The 24,393-nt window shown below is 38.9% G+C and overlaps 1 protein-coding gene across 1 annotated transcript in view; it reads right to left on the bottom strand.

The window, feature by feature from the left end:
* Nucleotides 1-1,269: 1,269 nt before the first annotated feature.
* Nucleotides 1,270-24,393, bottom strand: part of CDC5L (cell division cycle 5 like) — a 43,504-nt gene continuing 20,380 nt past the window's right edge. The window contains exons 10-16 of the mRNA XM_047795346.1: nucleotides 23,525-23,687; nucleotides 21,340-21,504; nucleotides 18,894-18,974; nucleotides 17,847-18,089; nucleotides 15,126-15,323; nucleotides 2,465-2,677; nucleotides 1,270-1,696 (exon numbers count right to left, since the gene is read on the bottom strand). Of these exons, the coding sequence (XP_047651302.1) occupies nucleotides 1,592-1,696; nucleotides 2,465-2,677; nucleotides 15,126-15,323; nucleotides 17,847-18,089; nucleotides 18,894-18,974; nucleotides 21,340-21,504; nucleotides 23,525-23,687 (1,168 nt within the window). The 3' untranslated portion in view covers nucleotides 1,270-1,591. The remainder of the gene's footprint in view (nucleotides 1,697-2,464; nucleotides 2,678-15,125; nucleotides 15,324-17,846; nucleotides 18,090-18,893; nucleotides 18,975-21,339; nucleotides 21,505-23,524; nucleotides 23,688-24,393) is intronic.

Raw genomic sequence — 24,393 nt, 5'->3', positions numbered from 1 at the left:
TAAGATGCCAATTACATCTCATCTTAAACGTTATCTCCTCAGAGGGCTCTCTGATCATCCAGTCCCTATCGCCCATTGTCCTATTTTAATTCCCTCCATAGGATCTAAAGCTCATGGTCTGACACTTTTTTTCCTTTTATGTTTGGTATCTCCTCCCACGAACATCACCTCCATGAGGGCAAGAACTTTTGTCTTAATAACTGTTCATCTCCAAAATTTAAATAAGTGCCTGGCACATAAGAAGAGTCACTTCTTCCCTGAAAAAAAATTTTTTTTTTGTCTTTTGTCATTTTTTAGGGCCGCATCCGCAGCAAATGGAGGTTCCCAGGGTAGGGATCTAATCAGAACTACAGCTGCCGGTCTACACCACAGCCACAGCAACGTGGGATCCAACCCACATCTGCAACCTACATCACAGCTCATGGCAACACTGGATCCTTAACCCACTGAGCTAGGCCAGGGATCGAACCCACAACCTCATGGTTCCTAGTCGGATTCGTTTCCACCACACCATGGTGGGAACTCCTTCCTTAAATTTTAATTGTCTGTCATTCCCAATAGACTGTAAACTCCACAGAACAGGAACCATGCCTATTCTAGTCACTCTTCCATCTCCAGGACTCAGACACTGGCTGAACAGTCAATAAATATCTGATGAATGAATGAATGAATGCAACCCTCATTCCCTCTCTTTAATCCCTAGAAGTCTAAGATTAAGCAAGCTTTTTTTGTTGAATCCAACACATTACTGGCTTATAAAACTTACAGTCAACTAATGATTTCACAGGAATTGTTATAAAGTTAGATCTTTCCACCTCTATCCACTCCCCAAATTCTACACTTTTGTGACTGATTTAAGATGAACAACGTGCTTTAATAACATCCGATAGTACTACTGAAATTAATCTTTAAAATGTCTTTGTCAAAAAAAAATATTTACAAGAAAATAACAGGTCAAGAAAAAATTCAATTATTTTGAGTCCTACTCCATAAATTGTACAAATAGCTGGGCAGAGAAGAGACCTCCCTAGAGTTATACTGAAAAAAAACCTGAGGCATTAAAAAATCCATCTATCATGTCAGTGTATAGAGAAATGACCATTCTACCCTTAAAAGGTCAAAACTATCAAAGCCACAAAAAGATTGCTTCTGGATCGCCATCATCATCATCACCCGAGAGTTACTTACTAAATAAGACACAGAGTACATACCGGCTGGTGTGTGGGCACTCTAAGTATCTAATTACTTCAGACAAAAGGCTACATTCTCAATGTTTTCTATTTTGTTTTTATTCAAGAGTTTACGCACAGGCAGCACTTTAAAATCAGGCTTTTAAAATTAAAGGCCAAAACTAAAAAAAATCTGCAAAGATGACACTGCTGAAAGAATGATCGTCTTAATAATTTAAACCCTAAAATGTCCTGTGGGGTTAAGTCTTTATACATAAATGTGTGAGATGGATATCATTTAAAATAACTGAAAAACCACCGATTGTGGGCAAATTTGTCGAGGAAGATAAACATCAGTTTCGGCCTTCCAGGGTGTGAACACTAGCAGTTAATTCATCTTGCGACAGAATACAAACTATGCTTCAGAATTTAGCCTTTAGAGTCTCTTTCTCCAGCAGCAAATCAGCATATCTATGCTGAAGTTCCTTTTCTCTTTCCTGCTGTCGCTGAACATCTTCTTTTAGACACTTGAAAAAACAAAAGTATTACATAATTACTTTAGATGTAAGCACACTGAAAATGAAAAACATCTTATGGTTCTTTACCATCTTACAAACAGCTGAGTTAGGTCAAGATTCCCAAGAGACAAGTATTCCCCGAAGAGAAACAAAAATTGCAATTACTTTTTCTGCAGAGCCAGTGCTGCGGACATTCTTTGGTTTGGTCATACAGCTACCATCTTGCTGTAAAATCTCTACTACTACCTCAAATAAACAAGCCATTATTGTCCTATCAACACCCACAGATGCACTTAAATAAGCCCTGGCTGCCCTTTGTCCGGGCAGGGGCTACCATGCACACTTGGCAAATAAACCAAATCTGGCCAAAGGAATTTGATGCTTTGGGATGACCAGCTATATTCCCAGGATCCTAAATTACAAAACAAAGAGACATTGGTTTAATGGACCTCAGAGGGACCTACATGAATGAGATGCACTTAAGTTTCAGGCGGACAAATTGGAAGGGTTACTTATTGCATTTCAGAGACTATCTACATACAAAACAAAAAATAAGTAAAGGAAAAGCCTTCATGTATCCACAACTGGCCTGGTCTATTCATCCAGACGCAGGCAATTCTGGACTAGAATGTCAAGCTCTAGGCTCTCATCAAAAAAAAAAAAAAGCCAGATAATACCAACTGCAAAAGAAAGCCCACACAAGAAGGGAAAAGAGGAAAGCCCTGATAATTCTTTGAAGCTCTCTTCTTAAACAATGCTGCAAAGTAATAATGTTACCTCTAGCCTCCGGGGAATAGCTGAGTCTTCATGTTTCTTGAGTTCTTCAAAAGTGCGTAACTCCAAGTAAGCCTGCTCAATTTGGTCCCATAAGTCATTCAACTGTTTCATAAGCCCCATTGCACGAGACTGGTAGCCCCCAAGCAAAATTTTCATCTTCTTTTCCATCTTTGCAGCTCTCTTGGCTTCTGTCGTCATGTGACCCCTGTTTATCTGGGGTTCAGGGGAGATCACATCAGCACACATGGGAAAAGCAGGCTAAACAACAAGACTTCAACAATACTTCAATAAAGCTTAAAAAAAATAAGACTAAAATGGCACCACTGGTCATGTACTGCCTCAAAGCAGTAAGTACATTAGATATGATCCCTATCAAATCACCCATGGCATTTTCCACAGAACCAGAACAAATAATCCTAAAATTTATATGCAACCATAAAAGACCCAGAATTGCCACAGCAATCTTGAGGAAAAAGAACAAAGTAGGAGGTATAATCCTCCCAGACTTCAGACTATGTTATAAAGCTACACTAATCAAAACAGCATGGTATTGGCACAAAAACAGACATACGGATCAAATGGAACAGAATAGAGACCCCAGAAATAAACCCACATACCTATGGTCAATCAATCTGTGACAACTGAGGTAAGAATATACAATGGGAAAAGACAGTCTCTTCAGCAAGTGGTGTCTGGAAAGTTGAACAGCTACATGCAAATCAGTGAATTTAGAACACACCCTCACACTATACACAAAAATAAACTCAAAATGGCTGAAAGACTTAAATATGACACCATAACACTCCTAGAAGAGAACATCGGCAAAATAATCTGACATAAATCCTACCGATGTTTTCATAAGTCAGTCTCCCAAGGCAATAGAAGTAAAAATAAAAATAAACAAATGAGACCTAATCAAACATAAGCTTTTACACAGTGGAAACCATAATCAAAACAAAAAGACAACCTACGGACTGGGAAAAAAATATTTGCAAACGAGTGACCAACAAGGGCATAATTTTCAAAATGTATAAACAATTAATACAACTCAATGTCAAAAAAAACAAACAACCCAATCAAAAAATGGGCAGAAGACCTAAACAGACATTTCTCTGAAGAAAACATACAGATGGCTGATGGGTACATGAAAAGATGCTCATCATCACTAATTACTAGAGAAATGCAGATCAAAACCCCAGTGAGGTACACTACCTCACAATGGTCAGAATGGTCATCATTAAAAAAATCTACAAACAGGAGTCCCCGTCATGGCTCAGCGGTTAACGAATCTGACTAGGAACCATGAGGTTGCGGGTTTGATCCCTGGCCTTGCTCAGTGGGCTAAGGATCCAGCGTTGCCGTGAGCTGTGGTGTAGGTAGCAGATGCAGCTCAGATCCCGAGTTGCTGTGGCTCTGGCATAGACTGGCAGCTACAGCTCCGATTCGACCCCTAGCCTGGGAACCTCCATATGCTGCGGGTACAGCCCTAGAAAAGGCAAAAAGACAATAAAAACAAAAAACAAAACAAAACAAAAAAACTACAAACAGCAAAAGATGGAAAGGGTGTGGAGAAATGGGAACCCTCCTACACTACTGGTGGGAATGTAAATTGGTACGACCACTATGGAAAAGACTGTGGAGGTTCCTTAGAAAACTAGAGTTGCCATATGATCCAGCAATCCCACTGCTGGGTATACATTTGAACAAAAGTATAATTCAAAAAGATACAGGCACCCCTGTGTTCACGGCAGCATTATTCACGATACCCAAGACATGGAAACAACGTCAAAATCCACTGACAAAGGAATGGATAAAGATGTGATACCTACCTACAAGAGAATACTACTTGGCCATAAAAAAGAATGAAATAATGCCATTTTGCAGCAACACAGATGGACAGTGATTATCATATTAAGTGGAGTCAAAGAGAAAGACAAACACCACATGATATCACTTATATGTGCGAATCTAACATACGACATAAATGAACTTAATTACGAAGCAGACTCACTGACCTAGGGAATAGACTTGTGGTTGCCAAGGGAAGGGGAAGGAGAGGTAGGGATGGATTGGGAGTCCGGGATTAGCAGATGCTAACTATTATATATAGAATGGATAAACAACAAGGTCCTACTGTATAGTGCAGGGAACAATATTCAATATCCTATGACAAACCCAATAATGGGGGGGAAAAGTACTAGTATTAGACTTCCTTATACTTCAAATGACCTTAAGAGAAAGTCAAGCTTAAGAAGGGGTTCTCTTGCACTTGAACACTTTACAGGTTAGTCCCAAAAAAATTACTCAGAATAACTTCACCCACGATTCAAACTCCAAGCAAGCTTGAATTTCATAGTATGGGGAAGCTAATCTTTATCTCTGAAAATAACTTCCGCTATCACAAATCTGAAACAATTTCAGGATTGGCAGTGACACATCCTCACCATCTATGTTTCCAAAATATACCTCTATATTCTACATCAAACACATTTTTAATAACTGAATAATATCCAATTAATGTACAACAGTTATGATGAAAACATAACCCTCTCAAAGTATAAAATTACTAGACTTCTTTATAAGGTTATAATCCTCTATTTGGCATACACCCCATAAAGGAAAGACAATATCACATTTGGCAACAACAAAACTTTTTAATCTGGGGAAGCAAAAGTATACCATAACATTAAAAGGAAGTGACAGTTTTCCTAGTAAATATGTACACAGGTAGGCTTGCCTCCTCAGAACATTCTAAATTGAGGTGAAAAGAATTTTCTTAAATGTATAAATTCAAAAAGGAACTGGAGAGGGCAAATAAACAGAAAATTTCAACAAAATTCCAGAGCTGATGCAGAAGGGCAGAGAAAGCGCCGGCTTAGGAGGTCCGAGGAAAGGCGGCTGAGCAGGGAGCAGGTGTGTGACACAGAAACTCCTGAGTACCGTGCCTTCTCTACATGTACTTTCTACCTCCCACAATATAATCACTTCATCACAATCTGCAAATGCTTGTTTCCAACACACAACACTTTGTGAGGTCAAAGCCTTAGAAATATGTATTAAATCTGTGTTAATTTGTGTTTATCTCTTCCTCCCTCCCCGCCACCTACTTCCTTTCCCCCACCTTCTCGCAAACTGATTCCATCAAATGACTTCCATAAGCAATCAAAACTAAGTGGTTTCAGGATAATACACACCCAAATGATACTCTGTAATTCATAACAACTTACCTGAGAACACCCTGTAACAAAGGAGACAGTGTGACAAATTTTTTTTTTTTTTGAAATATTAACTGTGGGGGCGGAGGGTAGATAAGCAGAAATGGTACCATGAGAAAATATTGTCAAACACAAGATACTGATAGGAAAACTGTACACAGGATGTCTTTTAAATATTTAGAAACAATACAATCACCAAAACAAATATATGGCTTTTCATGATAACAACTTTGAAACAGCTACTTCAGTGCATTACATCTGACTTAAAAACAAGCATGTCAATCTCAAAACTTTTTTTTTTTAGAATGCATAACGCCAAAATAGTGTTCCCCAAAATATAAAGTACACTTCTACTGGAACAGCAGTACTTCATATCTATTCATCCCCAGCTTAGTTTACCAAAGTCAAAGTCAAATAAGTCTATGGCAGAGGGGGTGGCAGGGAAGGGACATGTTGCATGTGTGCCTTAAGAACGTGCAAAGGAGATAAAATTAATTTACATGAAGCTCTTTTAAAAACATTCTTGAGCCTTTTATAAAAGTTAAAAAGTTTTTATTCCTCTGCAATTTACTTGCAGACTAAATCCATGAATAAGTAATGTCCTTTGCAAAGGAGCCATTTTCCTCTAATAACAAATCAAAGTTCCACGGCAATGACATGTCTTCTGAGAGTCAGGAAACACTGGATGAAGTCAGCAGCACCACAGAGAGGAGGGCTGAGCCAGTCTCTACTCAGTACTGCCGCCCAGCTCTTTTGAGTTGATGCAGGTTATTTAAGCTCTGCATTGCTGCTTCTCCGTCAGTGAAATGGAAGTCACTGCTAAAAATTACGAAGCCTAAATAAAATAACGTACATGAAGCCCTTAGCTGCCCAGTAACTGGCATAACACACACAGTCAACAAATGTTAGCTCTGATTACAACTATTATGGGTACTAAGAGTTTAACCATTTTGCTCCCCTCTCTAATGGACCAAGGGACTAAGCATGACACTTTAAACCCTCATTTAAAATAACGTGGACCCCTGCCTGGGAACAAAGCAAGGAAAAATAGCTGTTCCTTCTTTCAAGGGAGAGCAGTTTGCCTCCGGAGGCACCACACCAAGGAACAGGTCCTGGAGCACATCTTTTTGAGCCAATACTTTTCAACCCCAGCTAAGCTTTAGAATTACCTCTAGAGCTTTTTAAATCTACCAGTGCTGTAAAACCAGAGACCCTTATTTAAATGGTCTCAGATTACCGTATTTTTAAAGCCCCCAGATGATTCTAATAGGCAATCGGGATGGAGAATCCTGTTTCAGCCACTGTCATTACAGAAGCTGGGTATCAGCTGTTTTCTTTTACGAGACCCACCAAAATTCCTCATTCCCAATAATAAGTCAACTAAATCCATAAGTTAGTTGCATCAAGTTCCTTACGCTATAATTCGGCATGCTCCAAGAATACCAACATTAGATATTCTAATCACATGTGGTTCAAATACACATTCCAAAAACCTTAACAGCACAAAATTTCAAATTAACACATACAGTGCTTTTTTTAAAATTAGTCATACAAATTAGCATTTCCATCAGTTAAGACAATTCAACTAGCTGTACACTGCACTGCGTGGAAATTCAATTTCCGTTTGGCATGACAACATAATACCTATCCCTAGAAAGTGTTTAATTAGTCATCAAAGCACATTTATATGACTGGTACCTTGTATCTGGGAATTACCTCACCTCACACAGCTGAGTCATTTATTATTCCCCAAACACCAAAGATTTTAAAACTGCAAAGTTGCTAGCTTCTACTGAATGCCAACAACTTTATTTAATTTATTAGCACAAGCTTTTTTTAAAGTCTTCTGGCTCAAATACTGTGCTGATTCCAAGCAAATATGGAAATAAATTATACCAAAAAATAAAACAGAAAAAAATTAGTCAAATAACTATGTAGAGTTAGTCTAAAAATTTAAAGGAGAAATAGAATACAGCTTTTAATATTCAATTTGAGCTTACTTATCTTACATCTGCCATCTGATCATTAAAACATAAAGGAAGATATCTGTACACTTTGTAAAATGCTCAACCAATGACTGCTCAGTACACTTCAGGAGGAAAAAAACTAACCCATAATGTCTGGCCATTTTCTAGTCAATAAATCCCAAGCATGAAATGTGCATGCATACATGGAAAAGAACTATCTTAAATCAGCTCAAACTCCCCTGCCCCACACTCATATACACACACAGAAATATTAACAGAGTTCCCACTGTGGCACAGTGGGTTAAGAACCTGACTGCAGTGGCTTGGGTCATTGCAGAGGTGTAGGTTTGATCCCTGACCCAGAGCAGTGGGTAAAGGATGCAGCATTGCCTAGGCACTGCCTGTGACCTAGGTCACAGGTGTGGCCTGGATTCAATCCCTGGCCCAGGAACTTCCATAAGCCATGGGTGCAGCTATTCAAAAAAAAAAAAAGTCCAACAGAGAATAAAAACTTATTGTTTAAATATACAGAATCAAGAGAAACCAGACTCTGATTTAACCACATTGGTATTTCTAAGCCTTTTTTAAAAAATGCAATTAAATGTCAGCAACTACCCTGAAGGACAACTCATTTTGAACAAAATAGTATTGGCTTAAGGAGCTTCCAACTGCCTCTTACCGCTAATTTACAAAAAGTTCTTCCAAAAAAAAATGATTTTCAAACCACTGCATTTATAGTTGACTTACTAAAAGTTGTCAAAAAATTTTTTTCAAATCCTTATCTGCATTAGAGATATAAAGTCTTCCTAAAACTTCTAACAAAGTTAGTAATGGAACTAGGAATAAACATTTTATTCACTGGCCACTAGACAAGCCTCACAAATATAGTTTGTTTTTTTCTCTTTCAGCCACTCCCATGGCATATGGAAGTTCCAGGGCCAGGGATCAAATCTGAGCCTCACCTGCAACTTACACGACAGCTGCGGAACCTTAACCCACCGGGCCAGGCCAGGGTTTGAATCCACAATGCCACAGAGACAAGCCAGATCATTAACACCCTGAGCCACAGCGGGAACTCCCCCAAATATGGTTATGATGGAAGTCTGTGGTAAATATGTATCTGCACAAAATTTCTAATAATCTTAAATAAAGTTCACTATAACTATTAGAAATTTAAAGTAGGAAACACACCTGACATAATTAAAACTGACACATCCAAGATGAAAGTAAATTTCAATTCAAGAGGAGACAAATAGAATATATCTACAGACAAATGTGTAAGGAGACCAATTTGACAAATTTCAGGCATTATAATTGTGTTTAAAGATATGAGGTCTGGATTTGCTTCAAATAGTGCGGGGGGGGGGGGGGGGGGGATTCAGAGGAAATGAGTGAACTGTCCTAACTGATAGTATGTGAAAATCCATAACATTGGTCTACTTTTGAATATATTTGAAAATTCCCATAATAAAAGGTTTTTTAAATTTCAAATTAAACACCTACTCAAGGACAACAATTTTGTTAAGACCATACACCACAAACCAAGAAACATTAATACAATGAAATACAATGGAGACATTAAATTTTTTTATGTCAATTATTTCGTGGTACCACAATGCTCATATGAAATGTTAAATTAAAATCCACAATTACATACAATTCATTTATACTAAATAAAATCTGAGCCCTTAAGTATTGCTCAAATCTCTCTCCTAAACTGACCTATGTTTCAAGTTTCAGACAATCATCTAAGCTAAGGAACTTGCCCTGGGCCACACAGTCACTAAGTGATGATGCGACACAGTTGTGTCCTACTTGGAAGTCCAATGCGTTAGGCCACAGAGCAGTTAATCCACCAGTATCCTCCCTACCCAGCCCTAAAACGCAAACACTTCTGAAGAAATTCAACCTGTGGGGCTAAATGGCTTAATGCCACCAGACAGTTCACCGAAAAGTAAATTATTCTAGACACATGTAAACATCTTAATTAATGGATCCACCCCATCATTCCTTCCGTGACTGAGACATTAACCTGTATGTAGCCACTGAGAAATTTTTCTGACACTGGAGAAAAGCTTTTAATTTCCCCAGCCCATATTTTTAAATTCCTAATTCTCGTATTCTTAAGCTATAAAACTACAGGAAAACAAACATCTCTCAGAAAATTTTTATAAGGAAGAAAGGTTATTTCATAACTTTTTAAGACACTGGGAAGAATATAACTATAACTATTTGGAGATTTTGCCAAAGCTAATCTTGTGCCACAGACTTTAAATGAGAGCAAGTGATAAGGTTCCTTTTTTTGTTTTGTTTTGTAATACTTATAACATTAGACTATTAAATGAACATAACAGCATATGATGATCCCAATTTAGTTTTAAACACCTCTCTCCTTTCATCCACACTTAGATATATGTGGATATACATATATTAATCTTTTTCTATCATGTTTAATCTTATACATACACACAGCAAGATGTTTAAAGTGATTATGTCTGGATGGCAGACTTTTCTTTTTATTTAAAATTTTCTACAAAGTACAAGTATTATTTTTAGGAGAAAAAAAAACCTACAAATGTTATTTTTTAAATGCATAGAAGAGAAACTGTCTAAAAAAGACTGGCCAGAGACCAATGGAAAACTGATGGTCCCCAGGAGATGAATCAGTGGAACCATAAGTGTTTCCTCGGGTCATTACAAAAGGGGGCTGTATGGGACTTATAAAAGTGTAATTGTTACTTTCAAACTCACTAAGTTTGTTAAGGTTACTAAGCATAAGTAATTCCAAAATAAACACATTATCCTTGGGTCTCCAACGCTGTCTTCAGTTAAAGTCTGTTAGAGTGAGGTTCAGAAACATTAAGAGCATCCCTCACTGAAAGTCTTGCTTGGGGACCCAGAACATAACCTCATACCAGTGGAAAAACAGGTTTCAGGATACCTAAAATAAATACAGAGTTAATGGTGGCTCCACTTCCTAGTCCATCATTTCACAAAATGATCTTACAGCAGTAAAGATGTGTTCAACCAGCAAAATGTTTGCAAACAACTAAAGAACATGAGTGACTCTTCTTTAATCTCTTTACTGTTCACTAGCATTAAGTTACAGCAGTGAGCCAGCTCTGTATTGGTGAGAATGCAGGTCCAGTTAAGTCACTACTCTCAGCACCTATCAGAGTTAGCAACCATCAGATTGTATCCCTGCGAAGGAAGCTGAGCAATAAGGCAAAACCTTGCTAAAAACCTTTCCAAGAACAGTAGTGTACCAACAAAGCAAACCTGAGAGCATCTCACATCTACATAAATTAGGAAATGAAACACATAAACTGGATAAAACAAATTCAACTCAATGCTGAGGCACAACAGAAGCAACACATTTGTAACAAGATCTCTGGTCCAGCTCCAGAGTTCTTGCTAGAAACAACCAAGAAATCTGTCAATGCCTCTAAGGGTTGATGGCAGAGAACAGAACTTGAGAAAGAGAGCATTCCAAAGTACCGGGGACTTACTTCTCTCCTGCCACCATCCCAAGTGCCCCGCCCCCGCCCCCTCACCCTCAAGGGAACATAAGCATAAACCTGCTGAGATACTACAACATACAATCCCTCCACCCGCAACTGCCCACCAACTTAATCCTTACTCTAAGTTTTCACTCTCCAAAGTATTAAGGGAAATTTTTTTCCTGGGTAAAAATATCTGACTCTATAATGAAAATCACTGAGAAAATAGGAGCCATTGTACAGCCAATTTTGCTGAAATATAACCATTCAGTGAAGTCAGGGGGTCCCCATAAGAGTTCTACAAATACACTGGGAAGGATTTTAAACGTGTTATCTGTGTTAAGTTACTTTATTTCCAAGAAGTCAATGTTACATAATATTTCTTGACTAAATTGACTGCCAGTAACATAGAGGGAGAAGTATTACTTCTGGACCTAGTTTCCACCTCTAAGGAAAGCCTTTCCATTTTTATAGCTAACATGACAAAATCTACTTTTCAGCCAAACTTCCTCAACACAGCAGTTTAGATACTATTTCAAATACTATTAAATTTAATGGCAGGCCTAAATTTGGACTTCTCATTTCACTTTTGCACCTACTGGAAATTATTTCACTCAAAATAATTATGTCTTCAGACGATTTCCTATTTCCACTTAAAGTGGAAACAAATTAGAACACTTCAAATTCTATTTGCACTTCCCAAATACAGTAATGACTCATTTATCTGGCATCATCGGAAAATGAGGTTCTCCCACATTAAGCGTTCTCCAGATAAATGAAGTCCACAGGAGCCTCTAGCGAGCCGGTCTGCCTCGCTCCCTGCTACATTCCCAGGGCCTAGAACAGGGCCGGCACACAGGAGATGCTTAGTAATGCTCACTGAAGGTGTGATTAAATGAAGTACTCTTTAACTTTTAACCATTTGATGAAAACTTTTCTACACTGATAGCCATCCCTCTTTTTCCGTTTTTTAAAAACATGACATTGAACAGACATTAAGCTTCTTTAATTAACTTGTGGCTTCACTATAAAGAGAATCACTCTACCCTCCTACCACACACCAATAACGCCCTCAGAAGCTATTCAAATAACAAGGCCCTCCCCCCCCTTTTTTTTTAAATCTTTTTAGGGCCACACCTGCAGCATATGGAGGTTCCCAGGCTAAGGGTGGGATCAGAGCTGCACCTGCAACCTACACCACAGCTCAGGGCAATGCCAGATCCACTTAACCCACTTGAGCAAGGCCAGGGAGGGAACCTGCGTCCTCATGGATGCCAGTCAGATTCGTTTCTGCTGCGCCACGACAGGAACTCCTAACAGGGTTTTGCCGCCATATTTAAATGGCCTCAACATGCTATGTTATTATAACTTTTCCTTTTCTGATATTGTCATTTCTGTTTGCAGCTCCTGCCTTACTTTACACACAAACGTCCGAAACTAATTCCACCTCCTAAGCAGAATAAACCGCACAGACTTGGTTACAATTCAGAAGTTCTTCCCACTTACATTGCGCCTGTGACTACATTCTGATCCTATTCAAGAGTCTCCTTGTACCACCCACGACATTCTACCTAAAATCTGAGATGGTTCTACTAGTTTCAAATGGGTATCTTAAGGATTTTCATTTAAGTTCTAAATTTCAAATATTAATCATGAGTTATGGCTCAAACACTAGCTCCAATATAAACCTCAGGGCATATTTTTTTAATCCACTTAGGAGACACCAACCACGACAAAGCTGGATTTCATCTTGCTTGAAGCACTGTGAATAGGGCCATAATTTAGATTCACTGTTCCAGAGTTCAGGGCAGCAAAATTCAAACACATTGGCAGGCATGGTGTACTCTGCTTGCACAGCAAGGCATATCTCCCTGAGCCTAAGAGTGGAAGGATAATTTAAGGAGAGCCCTGAGTTTATATAATACAACTGGAGTTTCTTTCCCACAACAAACTTTGAATAATGTTTATAATTTAGCAATCAACTGAAATGATGAAAGAATTACCACAATTGAAATAAAATATTTATGTATTTCAAACCAGCAGAATTGTCTTCAAAAACTAAAATAGGCTAAGACAAACCTAGCTCTGAATTAGGGATGGATACAAATAAAATGGGGGATTTGTTTATTTGGGTTTTTGAGTCTCTTTTCTTCTTTTTAAAGATTTAATGAACTTTCATTTGAAATAAGCATAGTTTACCAAATTAAAGGATTTGATTACATGTTCTTTAAAAGTAACTAGTTGGGTAAACAATAAGGCAAGTTATCCAGGAGTCAAGAAAAGAAAAATTACTTCAGACTGTTTTATGAATATTCTTCCAAAAATCACCAATCCTTCAGCAAAAATAGTTCAACGGAAGATTTCAGTTCTTGGTACTGAACTGAACAAAGAGAACCACATGTTTTTAATGGTTGCTCATAAACGACCCAAATAAATCTCCAAAAGAACAGCAGTGGTTCTCGCTGTATTTTTCCCTTCAAAACTCACAAGACCAATTCAACATAGAAATAAAAATCACTGTACTTTATGGCCCCACTCACTTTGTGACACATTTATTTGCTGCCATGAAAGTTAGTGCCTCAACAAAGTACATGAGATTTAGGGAAAAACTTTTTTATATTTTAAACAGTACAAAATGTCCTTACCATTTGAGGAAGAAAAAGTTTACCCACCTCAAATGAGAAGATTTTCAAACTAAGTGAGAGACCTAAGTATTTATATATAAATGTTATGAGGAAGCTTTCCAAAGAGCCTTCCAACCAATTATGATGCTGACCTTAGATCAGAATTACATTGCTAACTACCACTTAGAAGAAATGAAGCCTACACAACAGAAAATATATCTTAAATTTAACCACTCATGTTCTTTTTACTTTCCCAGAACGTACCAGTGAATTAAAACACAGAGCAACAGCACACCCTGCTGGAAGCCTGTAACACAGCTAGAGCAATGAGCAGCTGGACGGCTGAAATTCCACCCAAGATGAGAGTTACTTCAGAAAGAAATTCTAATTTCCTACTAAATGATAAAAGAAGTTCAGAGGCATTACCGTCAAGTGCCTATACCTGGGACTTTAAAAGTAAAATTAAGAAGTTAATTAAGGGATACTGCTTTTTCCAGCCCATTTCCCTAACCCTACATAGCCCCAACCATCCCCAAGGGACCTTACTATTTTTTATTTTAAGCCTAAATAAAAGTATTTTCAAATCTACTCTCTGTAAAGAGTAACTGATAATCACCTAAGAGGAATCTGAGGCCACTGCCTGTACGTGACTGCCTCAAGCACCCCTCTCTCCTTCCCATCCCCGTGGCCTCAGAAACACCGCTGAAGACCACCACTAAGAATTCACGAGGCAGCCTAGCCGTGCATGTACCACAATTTACATACCACTGGCAAAATGCCTACACAGATTCTGGAATTCAAAACATGCAGACTATATTAACAAACCACATGCCATGAAACACCCATCCAGTACGTTTCAACATTTCATCGACGTGAAAAATCACAGAAGCCATTGTCCAGATAATCCAGCTGTGTGCTCTCTCTGCAACAAATACTTGGAACTCAGAGGATGAAGAGAAAGGCCCCAAGGTTTTGTAATGTGCCCCCCTGGCTACAGAGAGAAAGCCTCTGGGCACACTGAAATCCCTCCTTAGCGAAAACTGCTATCCCAGCCCTGATCTACATTGTTTTGAGGGACCAGGGTTCACTTCTTGGCTCCCTGCTCCCACATCGAAAAAGTTCGGGTTGACCTATGATCAACTTGGAGGGCGCTCTTTATCACAAAGGCCAGCAATTCTGAAAAACCAACAAAGAAGGCCAAGGAGGTGCCAAAATTTCAGTGTAGTTGTTCCTCAAGAAATTTGAAAGAAACAGTTACCTGAAATCTATTTTTCTGAAATTGTCTCCAGCGGTATTACTTGGTTCATCATTTCAATCAAAGCACATTCAAATTAGAATTTTAAAAGGATACCAACCTCAAGCCTCTTTTCCAGGGACTCGATTCTGTCCTTTTTGCTGGCTAGGTTGGCCCGTGTGTAGCGGCTCTGCCCAGGAAGATACAAAACTTGACTGTAGCATTCTTCCCACACCTGGTTATAAGCTTCACTTGAGAGTTCTCCATGGCTCATACCTTGTTTTACCACCTCCATCTCCTGTACCAGAACGTCCTGGGCCTGTTCACAATAATAATTTCAGTAAGTCTGAGTACAAGAAATACTTGTCATCAACAGAAAGCTTTAAAGGACTACTGTTTCCGCCTCTGGGCAAAGGCCAGGAGCTCTGGTTGTCTGTTACCTGGAAGAGGGGTATGATGCCTAAGCAAAGCAAATGAAGAAGTTTCTAAGGCAGCACAGATCTGAAAAACCAAGCATCCATTTATTCTCCCCAATAATAGAAACATCCTTTGCCTGCGCTCATTATTTGCTACCATTTCTCAGGTATCTACCATGTGCCAGGAACTGGACGGAAAAGTTCTACTTACTTTATATCCAAAGAGCACACCGCCCTTTCAAAGTAGTCAACATTAACCTCACTCGAAAGCTGATGAAACAAAGGCTCAGAGAGACTAAACTTTGGGCTCAAAAACACAGCGATAGTAAGCAGACAGGCCAGGGTCACGTCCAGGCCCAAGGGCACCAACGCACAGGGGTGCTCCTTCCACTTTACTATCTCCCCGCTACACTTGGGACTTCCCAGGCTCATGAAGGGGAAGTCGGTGTTTCCATGACACGTGCCTTTTTTCTCATCTGAAAGAATGCTCCCTGACACTGCCAGAGAATGAGACTGGGGGCGCGAATCAAACAATGATGGATCATCGACCAGCGTCTGTACACTCCCAAAAGATACGGTTTAAGATGACAGAATGAGGAGAATGGAGATGGATAAGCCCGGGCTCAGATCACAGCTTCGGCACTTAAGTAGCCGTGTGAACTTGCTGCACTTCTCTGAGCCCATTTCTCATCTGTAAAATGGAGATAATACCTAACATGTTTGTTAGGAGGATTAAGTGATACAGAATACACAAAGAGCCGAGCCCAACCCCAGACACACAGACTCCGTGAGCATACCACATGAACTTTTTCCAGCCCTTTCGCTTCATGGCTCATGAAAAACTGACAATTACTTTCTGTGCTTTATAGAAAGCTTTCAATCATTCCAAGAACATCAGAAAATAAACACAGACCAGAACATATGAAATCAAGATAAATAACCAGCATATGAAAAAACTTAAATAAAAAAATGGAGAATCATGTCTATAGAAGATAAAAAAAGTAGATACTTTTAAACAATACCTCTTAGGGGAAATAATGGAAACAAACCAATTTTAACACACAATGAAAATCTGACACTTCATTATAAAAGAAATGGTATCTCACTCTGAAACTGCACATAGTAAAACTTTACAAATTCAGCTTTTACAATAATTAGAAGAGAGTATAGCTAGGTTCTATTTAAACTGTCCTTAAAGAATTTGCCAAGTAAATAGCTGCTTAAAATTCTTTTCAGGACAAAGGGGAATATAAATAGATAAATAAAACATGGGAGGATATTTAACTACTGTATAACAGTTTCAAATAATTACAAAGCTCTACTTAGAATTAAGCTCTACTATTTTCAAAAAGTTCATTAGAATCTGTCCCTTACAGAACCTCTACTAGCAACCATGTGATCTTTACTTCAGGTTTCAAAACATACAATAAATTTAGGAAATAAATTTATTTCCTAAATTCCATCTTCCCCTCAGAGTTCAGTCTAAAAACAGGAAACTGTGCGGGAATCAAGTTCATAATCTCATCTCACCCCAGTTCAGTGACTGACTGTGCCTGCCACAGTCGGCAGCTTCCCACCACACTCAGAAACAAAGGGCAAACTGAAACACAAATCTAAACCCTCCTTCCTCTATTTCCTAAAAATCCTACAATAAACATGTATCACTTAGGCAGTAAGAAAAAGAAAGTAAGAAAGAGAAAGAAGGAGAGAGGCAAAGTGCAGGAAAGAAGACAAAAGAAGCTCAATTTGTTTTCTCCCAAGTTGTGCAGCTCATTCCAAGAGCGATGGGTCCACCACGGCCCCTCAGGGCCAAAGACGAAAGAAAAAAGACTTGTAAATGACTACTCTGCTTCCATCCATGAAACCCACTCTATTTCCTTGTACCACTGCACGGATATCTAGTCACAATCACAGCTTTGCTCTGTCAAAGCAGAAAGAATAAAGCGCAAATGGGGGGAGAGGCAAGACAGGCTTTATACAGAAAACATTTATTTCCTTATCCAAAAGGGCAGGGGGAAATCATGCCAGGGGAATAAACTCAGTAAACTATATTTCCTTTCTTTGAATAGGTGAAAAGTTTAACCTGTAAGTGTCTTTGACATTTTTTTTTCATAGTATTCTTTTTTAGAATAAGTGAGGTTTAAGTACGAAAAGCATTCCATTCTTTTCAGAGACAGCAGAGTTACACCCAGAAAAAGGGCAACTGTAGCAACTGCCTATCAGGTGTATGCCCATGAAACAAAAACACCCTGCCATCAAAGCCAGCGTTTATCTGAGGAAGGCCTCTCACTGAACATGGAGAAGGAGGGGGTGGCATGTCCTTTGCATAACACTTCGTATGAACATTTACCTCCTAACCATACAGTTTGGCCGCTAATGGTCTCTAACAACACTTAAGTCTTGAGGCAGGATACGTTCAATGCTACCTTTTTCAGCTCCTCTTTGGAGAACTTTTCATAAGGGTTATGCTCCAGATAGGCAATGTGCTCTGCGTTATTGGTACCGAATCCTACAGGTTTTCCTTTTTTATTTCCAGATGGTTCGTAAGGGTGATGTAGAAGGTCATAATGGAGCATTGTGATCATTTCTTTTTTGATCAGTTCTTCACTTTTCTGTAAATCTGTTAGAGGTGGTTCTACATTTAAGGGTCTTAGAATAGTTTCATTGACCTAAAATTTTAAAACAAGTACAATTACCAAACATACCACTGCAACATACTGAAGTTATTACCTGTTCTAGCATGAATTAAATACGGGCATACCTCGTTTAATTGCGCTTCACTTTACTGTACTTTGCCGATAGTGTATTTTTTACAAATTGAAAGTTTGTGACAACCTTGCATTGACTGAGCAAATCTACTGGCACCATTTCTCCACAGCAATTGCTCACTTCATGTCTCTAGGTCACATTTTGGTAATGTGCACAGTATTTCAAACTTTTTCATTACTATTCTGTTTGTTCTGATCAGCTATGATCCACGATCTTTAATGTTACTACTGCAAAAAGATTATGACTCACTGAAGGCTTAGATGATTAGCATTTTTTAAAAAGCTACAAAAGCTTTTAATTAAGGTATATACAGTGTGGGTTTTTTTGACGAAATACTATTGCACACTTTAAAAACAATAATATATTGTAAACACAACTTTTACATGCATTAGGAACCAAAAAAACTCCTGTGACTCGCTTTATTGTGACGTTCACTTTACTGCAATGGTCTGGAACCAAACTCGCAGTATCTCCGAGGTATGCCCATAGCAGTTTTGCATCTTCAAAAGAAATTATTTTCTTTTTTCTTCAAAATTCGTATTTGTATCAATGAAGCATTTCAAAGACTGGATCTGCAAACTGCTTTTACTATATTCCAGCAAGTACATGAAATGCTGTTTTATAGACTTTTTGAATAATATAAATAACATCAATCACATAAAAAGAAACTTAAAACTTCCTAAGCCAGAAATCCTAATACTTACTTCTGATGGTCTTGGCAGGTCTTTCTGGACAGCTTTGTGCATTCGTTTCATTTCCTTTACACGCTCTGCCTCTCGTATGGCCTAAAAAATTATTTTTATATCCATTTTTGCAGCTATACATTATTTGACACACTTCAGTAAAGTTGAAAACACTTTAGTATTTAAGAACATCTATGTTTCAAGAGCTAAAGCTGTAGAGATCTGTGTAAGTTTGTGGAAAGGTAATATAAGGCCTCTGAAATCAATCAGTCTATTCATTCTCTCATTACAGCAGAAACTAAGACCTTCCAACATCTACTAGAAGCATTCTCCAAATTTACTCAGCTCCAGAGTTCCCGTTATAGCTCAGCGGAAACGAATCTGACTAGCATCCATGAGGATGCAGGTTCGATACCTGGTCTCGCTCAGTGAGTTAAAGATCTGGTATTGCTGTGAGCTGTAGTGTAGGTTGCAGACGATGCCTGGATCTGGAGTTGCTGTGGCTGTGGTGCAGGCTGGCAGCTACAGCTCTGATTAGACCCCTAGCCTGGGAACCTCCATATGCCACAGGTGCGGCCCTAAAAAAGACAAAAACAAATTTACTCAGCTCCCTCCATCACATAAACTTAGAGGGAGCACTTCCAGTGATACCTTCTGCAACACCTTTCCTTCCACCTAAAAAGCTACTGATTTTTCATTTAAAAGCCAACTAATGAGTGTGTTTCCTAATCCTTAATTTATGAATAATGTAGGTTAACACATTGGAACTTCAAACCGAAAAAAAAAAAAAATGAACTTCAAACCATTTGTGAGAGCAAATGTAACTCAAAGTAGCTAAAAAACTAAACACAAGAAGTATCATATATTCTCCATCAAAAAGCACATTCATGTGGTTTCCCTCTAAAACAGGATTTCCACTGATGCCATTCTCACTCCAATTCCAGGAAATTACTCAGTTTCTAAAACTATCCTGAAATGGACTGCAGTAAGAATTCCTGAAGGGAGATCACATGATCTCAGTTTTCTGTGGGGTTTTTTTTTTTGTCCTTTTTTTTAGGGCCACACCTGCGACATATGGAGGTTCCCAGGCTAGGGGTCTAATCAGAGTTGTTGATGCCAGCCTATGCCAGAGCCACAGCAATGCCAGATCTGAGCCGCATCTGCGACCTACACCACAGCTCATGGCAATACCAGATCCTTAACCCACTGAGCGAGGCCAGGGATCGAACCTGCACCTCATGGTTCCTAGTCAGATTCGTTTCTGCTGCGCCACGACGGGAACTCCTGATTTCAGTTTTAATTCAAGATTTCACCACTTTCCATCCATGAGATCTGAGAAAATTAATTTAATTGAGCCTGTTTTCTTATTTCTAAAATGAAGCTAATACCTATCCTACTTACATCATGTGGTAGTAACGTGCAAATAAGTAATTAACAAAAAGATATATTAGTAAAAGCGTTACTAATATTATTCTGATGGACTCTACATTTCTGGATCCACATTTTTTAATTAGTTTACACTGACCTAAAACCATTTACTCAACCAATCCAAGACGTGTTTTTATTGCTTTTTATGGCCATACCTGTGGCATATGGAAACTCCCAGGCTAGGAGTCGAATCAGAACTGCAGCTGAGGCCTGCACCACAGCCACGGCAATGCCAGATCTGCAACCCACTGAGCCAGGCCAGGAATTGAACCGTCATCCTCACAGATACTAGTCGAGTTTGTAACCCCTGAGCCACAACAGGAACTCAAGATGTACTTGTTTTTAAAGACTGATCAATAACATCTTTACTTGGCTAGAAGAAAGCAATGTCTAAAAGACTATTTACAGGTATTTTTTGTTTGTTTTTTTTTTGCCATCTCTTGGGCCGCTCCTGTGGCATATGGAGGTTCCCAGGCTAGGGGTCGAATCGGAGCTGTAGCCGCCGGCCTACACCACAGCCACAGCAACTCGGGATCCGAGCCGAGCCGCATCTGTGACCTACACCACAGCTCACAGCAACACCGGATCCTTAACCCACTGAGCAAGGCCAGGGATCTAACTCGCAACCTCATGGTTCCTAGTCAGCTTCGTTAACCACTGCGCCACGACGGGAACTCCTACATGTATTTTTAAAAAGCATAATGAATTTGACAGACGATTTATTTATTAATTGGCCATACCCATGGCATGTGAAAGTTCCTGGGCCAGGAATCGAACCCACAACACAGCAGCGATCCAAGCTGCTGCAGTGACAATGCCAGATCCTTAACCTGCTGTGCCACAAGAGAATTCCAACAGAGGGTATTTAAATTGCCATCTATGTAATTAGACATTTTAAGCATACCTACCAAGACATATACTATGAATTATGTGAGTACATATAATTGGTGATATAAATAATTTACTTTAGGGTAATTTTTTTTAATACTGAAAAAACTTTCAAGTAGAGATCCTGAGACATGTAACAGTCATCACCCACCTGCTTCCGTGCATCCACATCAGCAGCATCTTCAATATAAGTATCATCTACTTCACGGTCTTCCAGTTCCTTCTCAGCATTTTCTGGTAGAACAATTTCAAAGTCGTTCTTAGGAGCAGGAAGGCCCAACAAGCCTAAACGAAGGTGTTCACGAGATTCTCTTTCCTGTAGAAAAGAAATGGTCCTTCTCAATTCATTAAAATATTCAACCAATATTCTGTAAGAGTTTCTAAAAACTAAATTTTAGAAAAATGACCTCTAACTTCAGAGTTGAGACAAGATTTTGTTTAATTTCTCTCTCCATTTCTTCCCTATATTAAGACCAATCATAAACTTTGATTTGTGATCAATGAAGCTACTCTGAGATATATAAGGTTTGAGAGTTACCTCTGCAGGGACAAAAAAAAAGGTCCTTTAGGATTTCCTTTTAAGGATTTCTGACACTAAGATCTCATGGCAAATGAAAAGAACAAGTTCAAAAGTAATTTTTCCTTGGACTAATAAAACCTAATCTGAAAAGATGTCTGAATTTGTGTGTTTATTTACTAATTTATTTTTGGCCATGCCCGGGGCATGTGGAAGTTCCAGGGACGGGGATCAAACCTGAGTTGCTGCGGTGGCAAGACCGGATCTTAACCCTCCGCACCCTAGGCAAACTCCCTGTGTGTTTATTTTTAATGCAAACAACTTAGAGCATATGCAAGCCAAAGAAAACAATTCGTATTTCCCAAAAGAAAGTGCCTGGACCTCAAAGTTTCTCCCAGTACATTCTTAGCTCACCTTTCCATCTCTTTCCCCACTGCTCCATTACACATAGGCCAGGTGGGAAGACCAAAGGAGTTGCTATTTCCAGAAATGCTCCATGCTTACTTATGTTGTGGCCTCCATGTGGGACAGCCCCACACTCCTTCTAAGCATACCTCCTCAATGAAGGCTTTCCTGGTACCCACCCAACAAATGTGATTACTTCTTTCTTGGGCTACTCTAAGCATGTTGGTTTTATTCAAAGGGCTTATTTTGTTCTTCTATTACAATTACTTTTGGACTTAGTTTAGTACTGCGAAGCTCTCCAGGGCATAAACTTCCTTACGACAAAGGATATCTTTATTCAACTTTAGATCCCCTCGAGTGATCAGATTCATGCTTTGCACACATTAGAGCCTTCATTTAATTTTTTTTTTGTCTTTTGTCTTTTTTTAGGGCCGCACCTGCAGTATATGGAGGTTCTGAGGCTAGGGGTCTAATCGGAGCTCGTAGCTGCCGGCCTATGCCAGAGCCACAGCAACGCCAGATTCAAGCCGCATCTGTGACCTACACCAGAGCTCACAGCAATGCCGGATCCTTAACCCACTGAGCAAGGCCAGGGATCGAACCCACAACCTCATGGTTCCTAGTCGGATTTGTTTCCACTGCACCATGACAGGAATTCCCATTTGTTTAATTCTTACGTAGTCATTCAGAGTTGGCATTAGATGATACCAATGCGGACATTGAAAAAAAATTCTCAACTAATCAAATCTATACATGAAGTTAGAATCAATTTGTAAACTGGAAACGGACTATCTGGAAAACTGGAAACAGGACTCATTTCATTAACAAAAAATCTCACAATGATCTTCTGTGGCATAAGAAGTCTCAATAGTGACATAATAAAGCAGAAGCAAAACTTTAACTTTCATAATTAGCTTTCTACATTTTTCAAAATATACAAAAAATAAACTTCACTAAGGTCAGCAATGAACATCAAATTAACATGACTTTGAGATCTAGAGTATCCTTCTAAAAGTATAGAGCAAACAGGAAAGAATCAAGGCTCAAAATCTAATTCTGGAGACATTCAAAACTTAAAATATATTCTACAGAAATAGGAAAAAAATTAAATGCATCATTCAAGAAGGTGAAGTGTTAATTAGTGAAAGATACAAATTAAAATCATAAAAGATACAAGGAGCATTATCAGCATAATCAATAGTCAACACCTATTTAAGAATAAGTAGGCTTATACGACCAAAAGGGTCCCCTTCTCAAGTCCTACTAATCATTTTCCTTTTCGAGTGCCCGTAGGTGTATAGAGTTTTAAGGTATATGAAATGTGCAGTGACAAGGGGAAAATTTTTAATTTGACACCCACAAGGTATTAAAAATAAACTTTTTTAAAAGAGTACAAAAGGCAACTGACACGCACCATCTGCTTCACATAAGAGGGATCACTGTAGTCTGCCATTCCATCCTCGGGATTAATGTTTAACTTGTCTCGAAGAGGAGTTCTACCCGGGGTGGAGTTAATAACTGGTTTGGGAGTTGTCCCACTTCGGGGAGTCAGCCCTTCAGATCCATGAGAAGGAGTTCTAGAAAGACAGAAATTCTAATTATTGAAAATGCCGGTTTTATCTGGATTGTACTTTCAAATGCTTTTCACATAAATTATTTTACGAGAAAAGCAGAAAAGAAAGATTCCAGAAATTGTCTCCCTACCTGGTTTGAAGTTAGACCTCAAGGTTTGGTTTAGCTAACTCAGTATTTCACAAATACTGTCATTACATCAGATATGTTCTTATCTCATTAACAGTCCCACCAAACATTTTTCAACTCTACTTGACACATCAGGGTGGCTCACGACACACAGTGGGCAGAAAGGCTGGCCACCACACTCAAACCCCAGATGACTCTCTGAGTTCAATGTCTGCGACTGATCAGGTGTCTCCTCCCTGCCTGGAGCTGCTGGCTATAGAGTCATCACCATAGGTGTGCATACCTGAAGCAGTTGCTCCCTCTCTATTTTGTTTGGAAGCCAAACACCAGGCTTTTAGAATCACATCAAAATATACACAGTTCTGAGTCAGGGCTAAGAAACACTCTTAGGAATAAAATCCACAGATTCTACACCTTGTATTTTAATTTTTCAAAGACTTTTTTTTTTTTTTGGTTGATTACTTTCTATATCTTGGCTGTGTTCCAGACAGCCAGTACTGCCAGACAGCTGTTCTCAGAGATGAGGTAAAGTGCTACCATACAAGTCATGGTCCCTGCCCTAGGAGTTTACAACCTAGCTGA

The sequence above is a fragment of the Phacochoerus africanus genome, chromosome 9 (genome assembly GCF_016906955.1).
Source record: "Phacochoerus africanus isolate WHEZ1 chromosome 9, ROS_Pafr_v1, whole genome shotgun sequence".
In the NCBI taxonomy this organism is placed as follows: domain Eukaryota; kingdom Metazoa; phylum Chordata; class Mammalia; order Artiodactyla; family Suidae; genus Phacochoerus; species Phacochoerus africanus.
The sequence above is the reverse complement of the archived record's forward strand: the minus strand, read 5'-3'. Positions and strand labels throughout refer to the sequence as shown.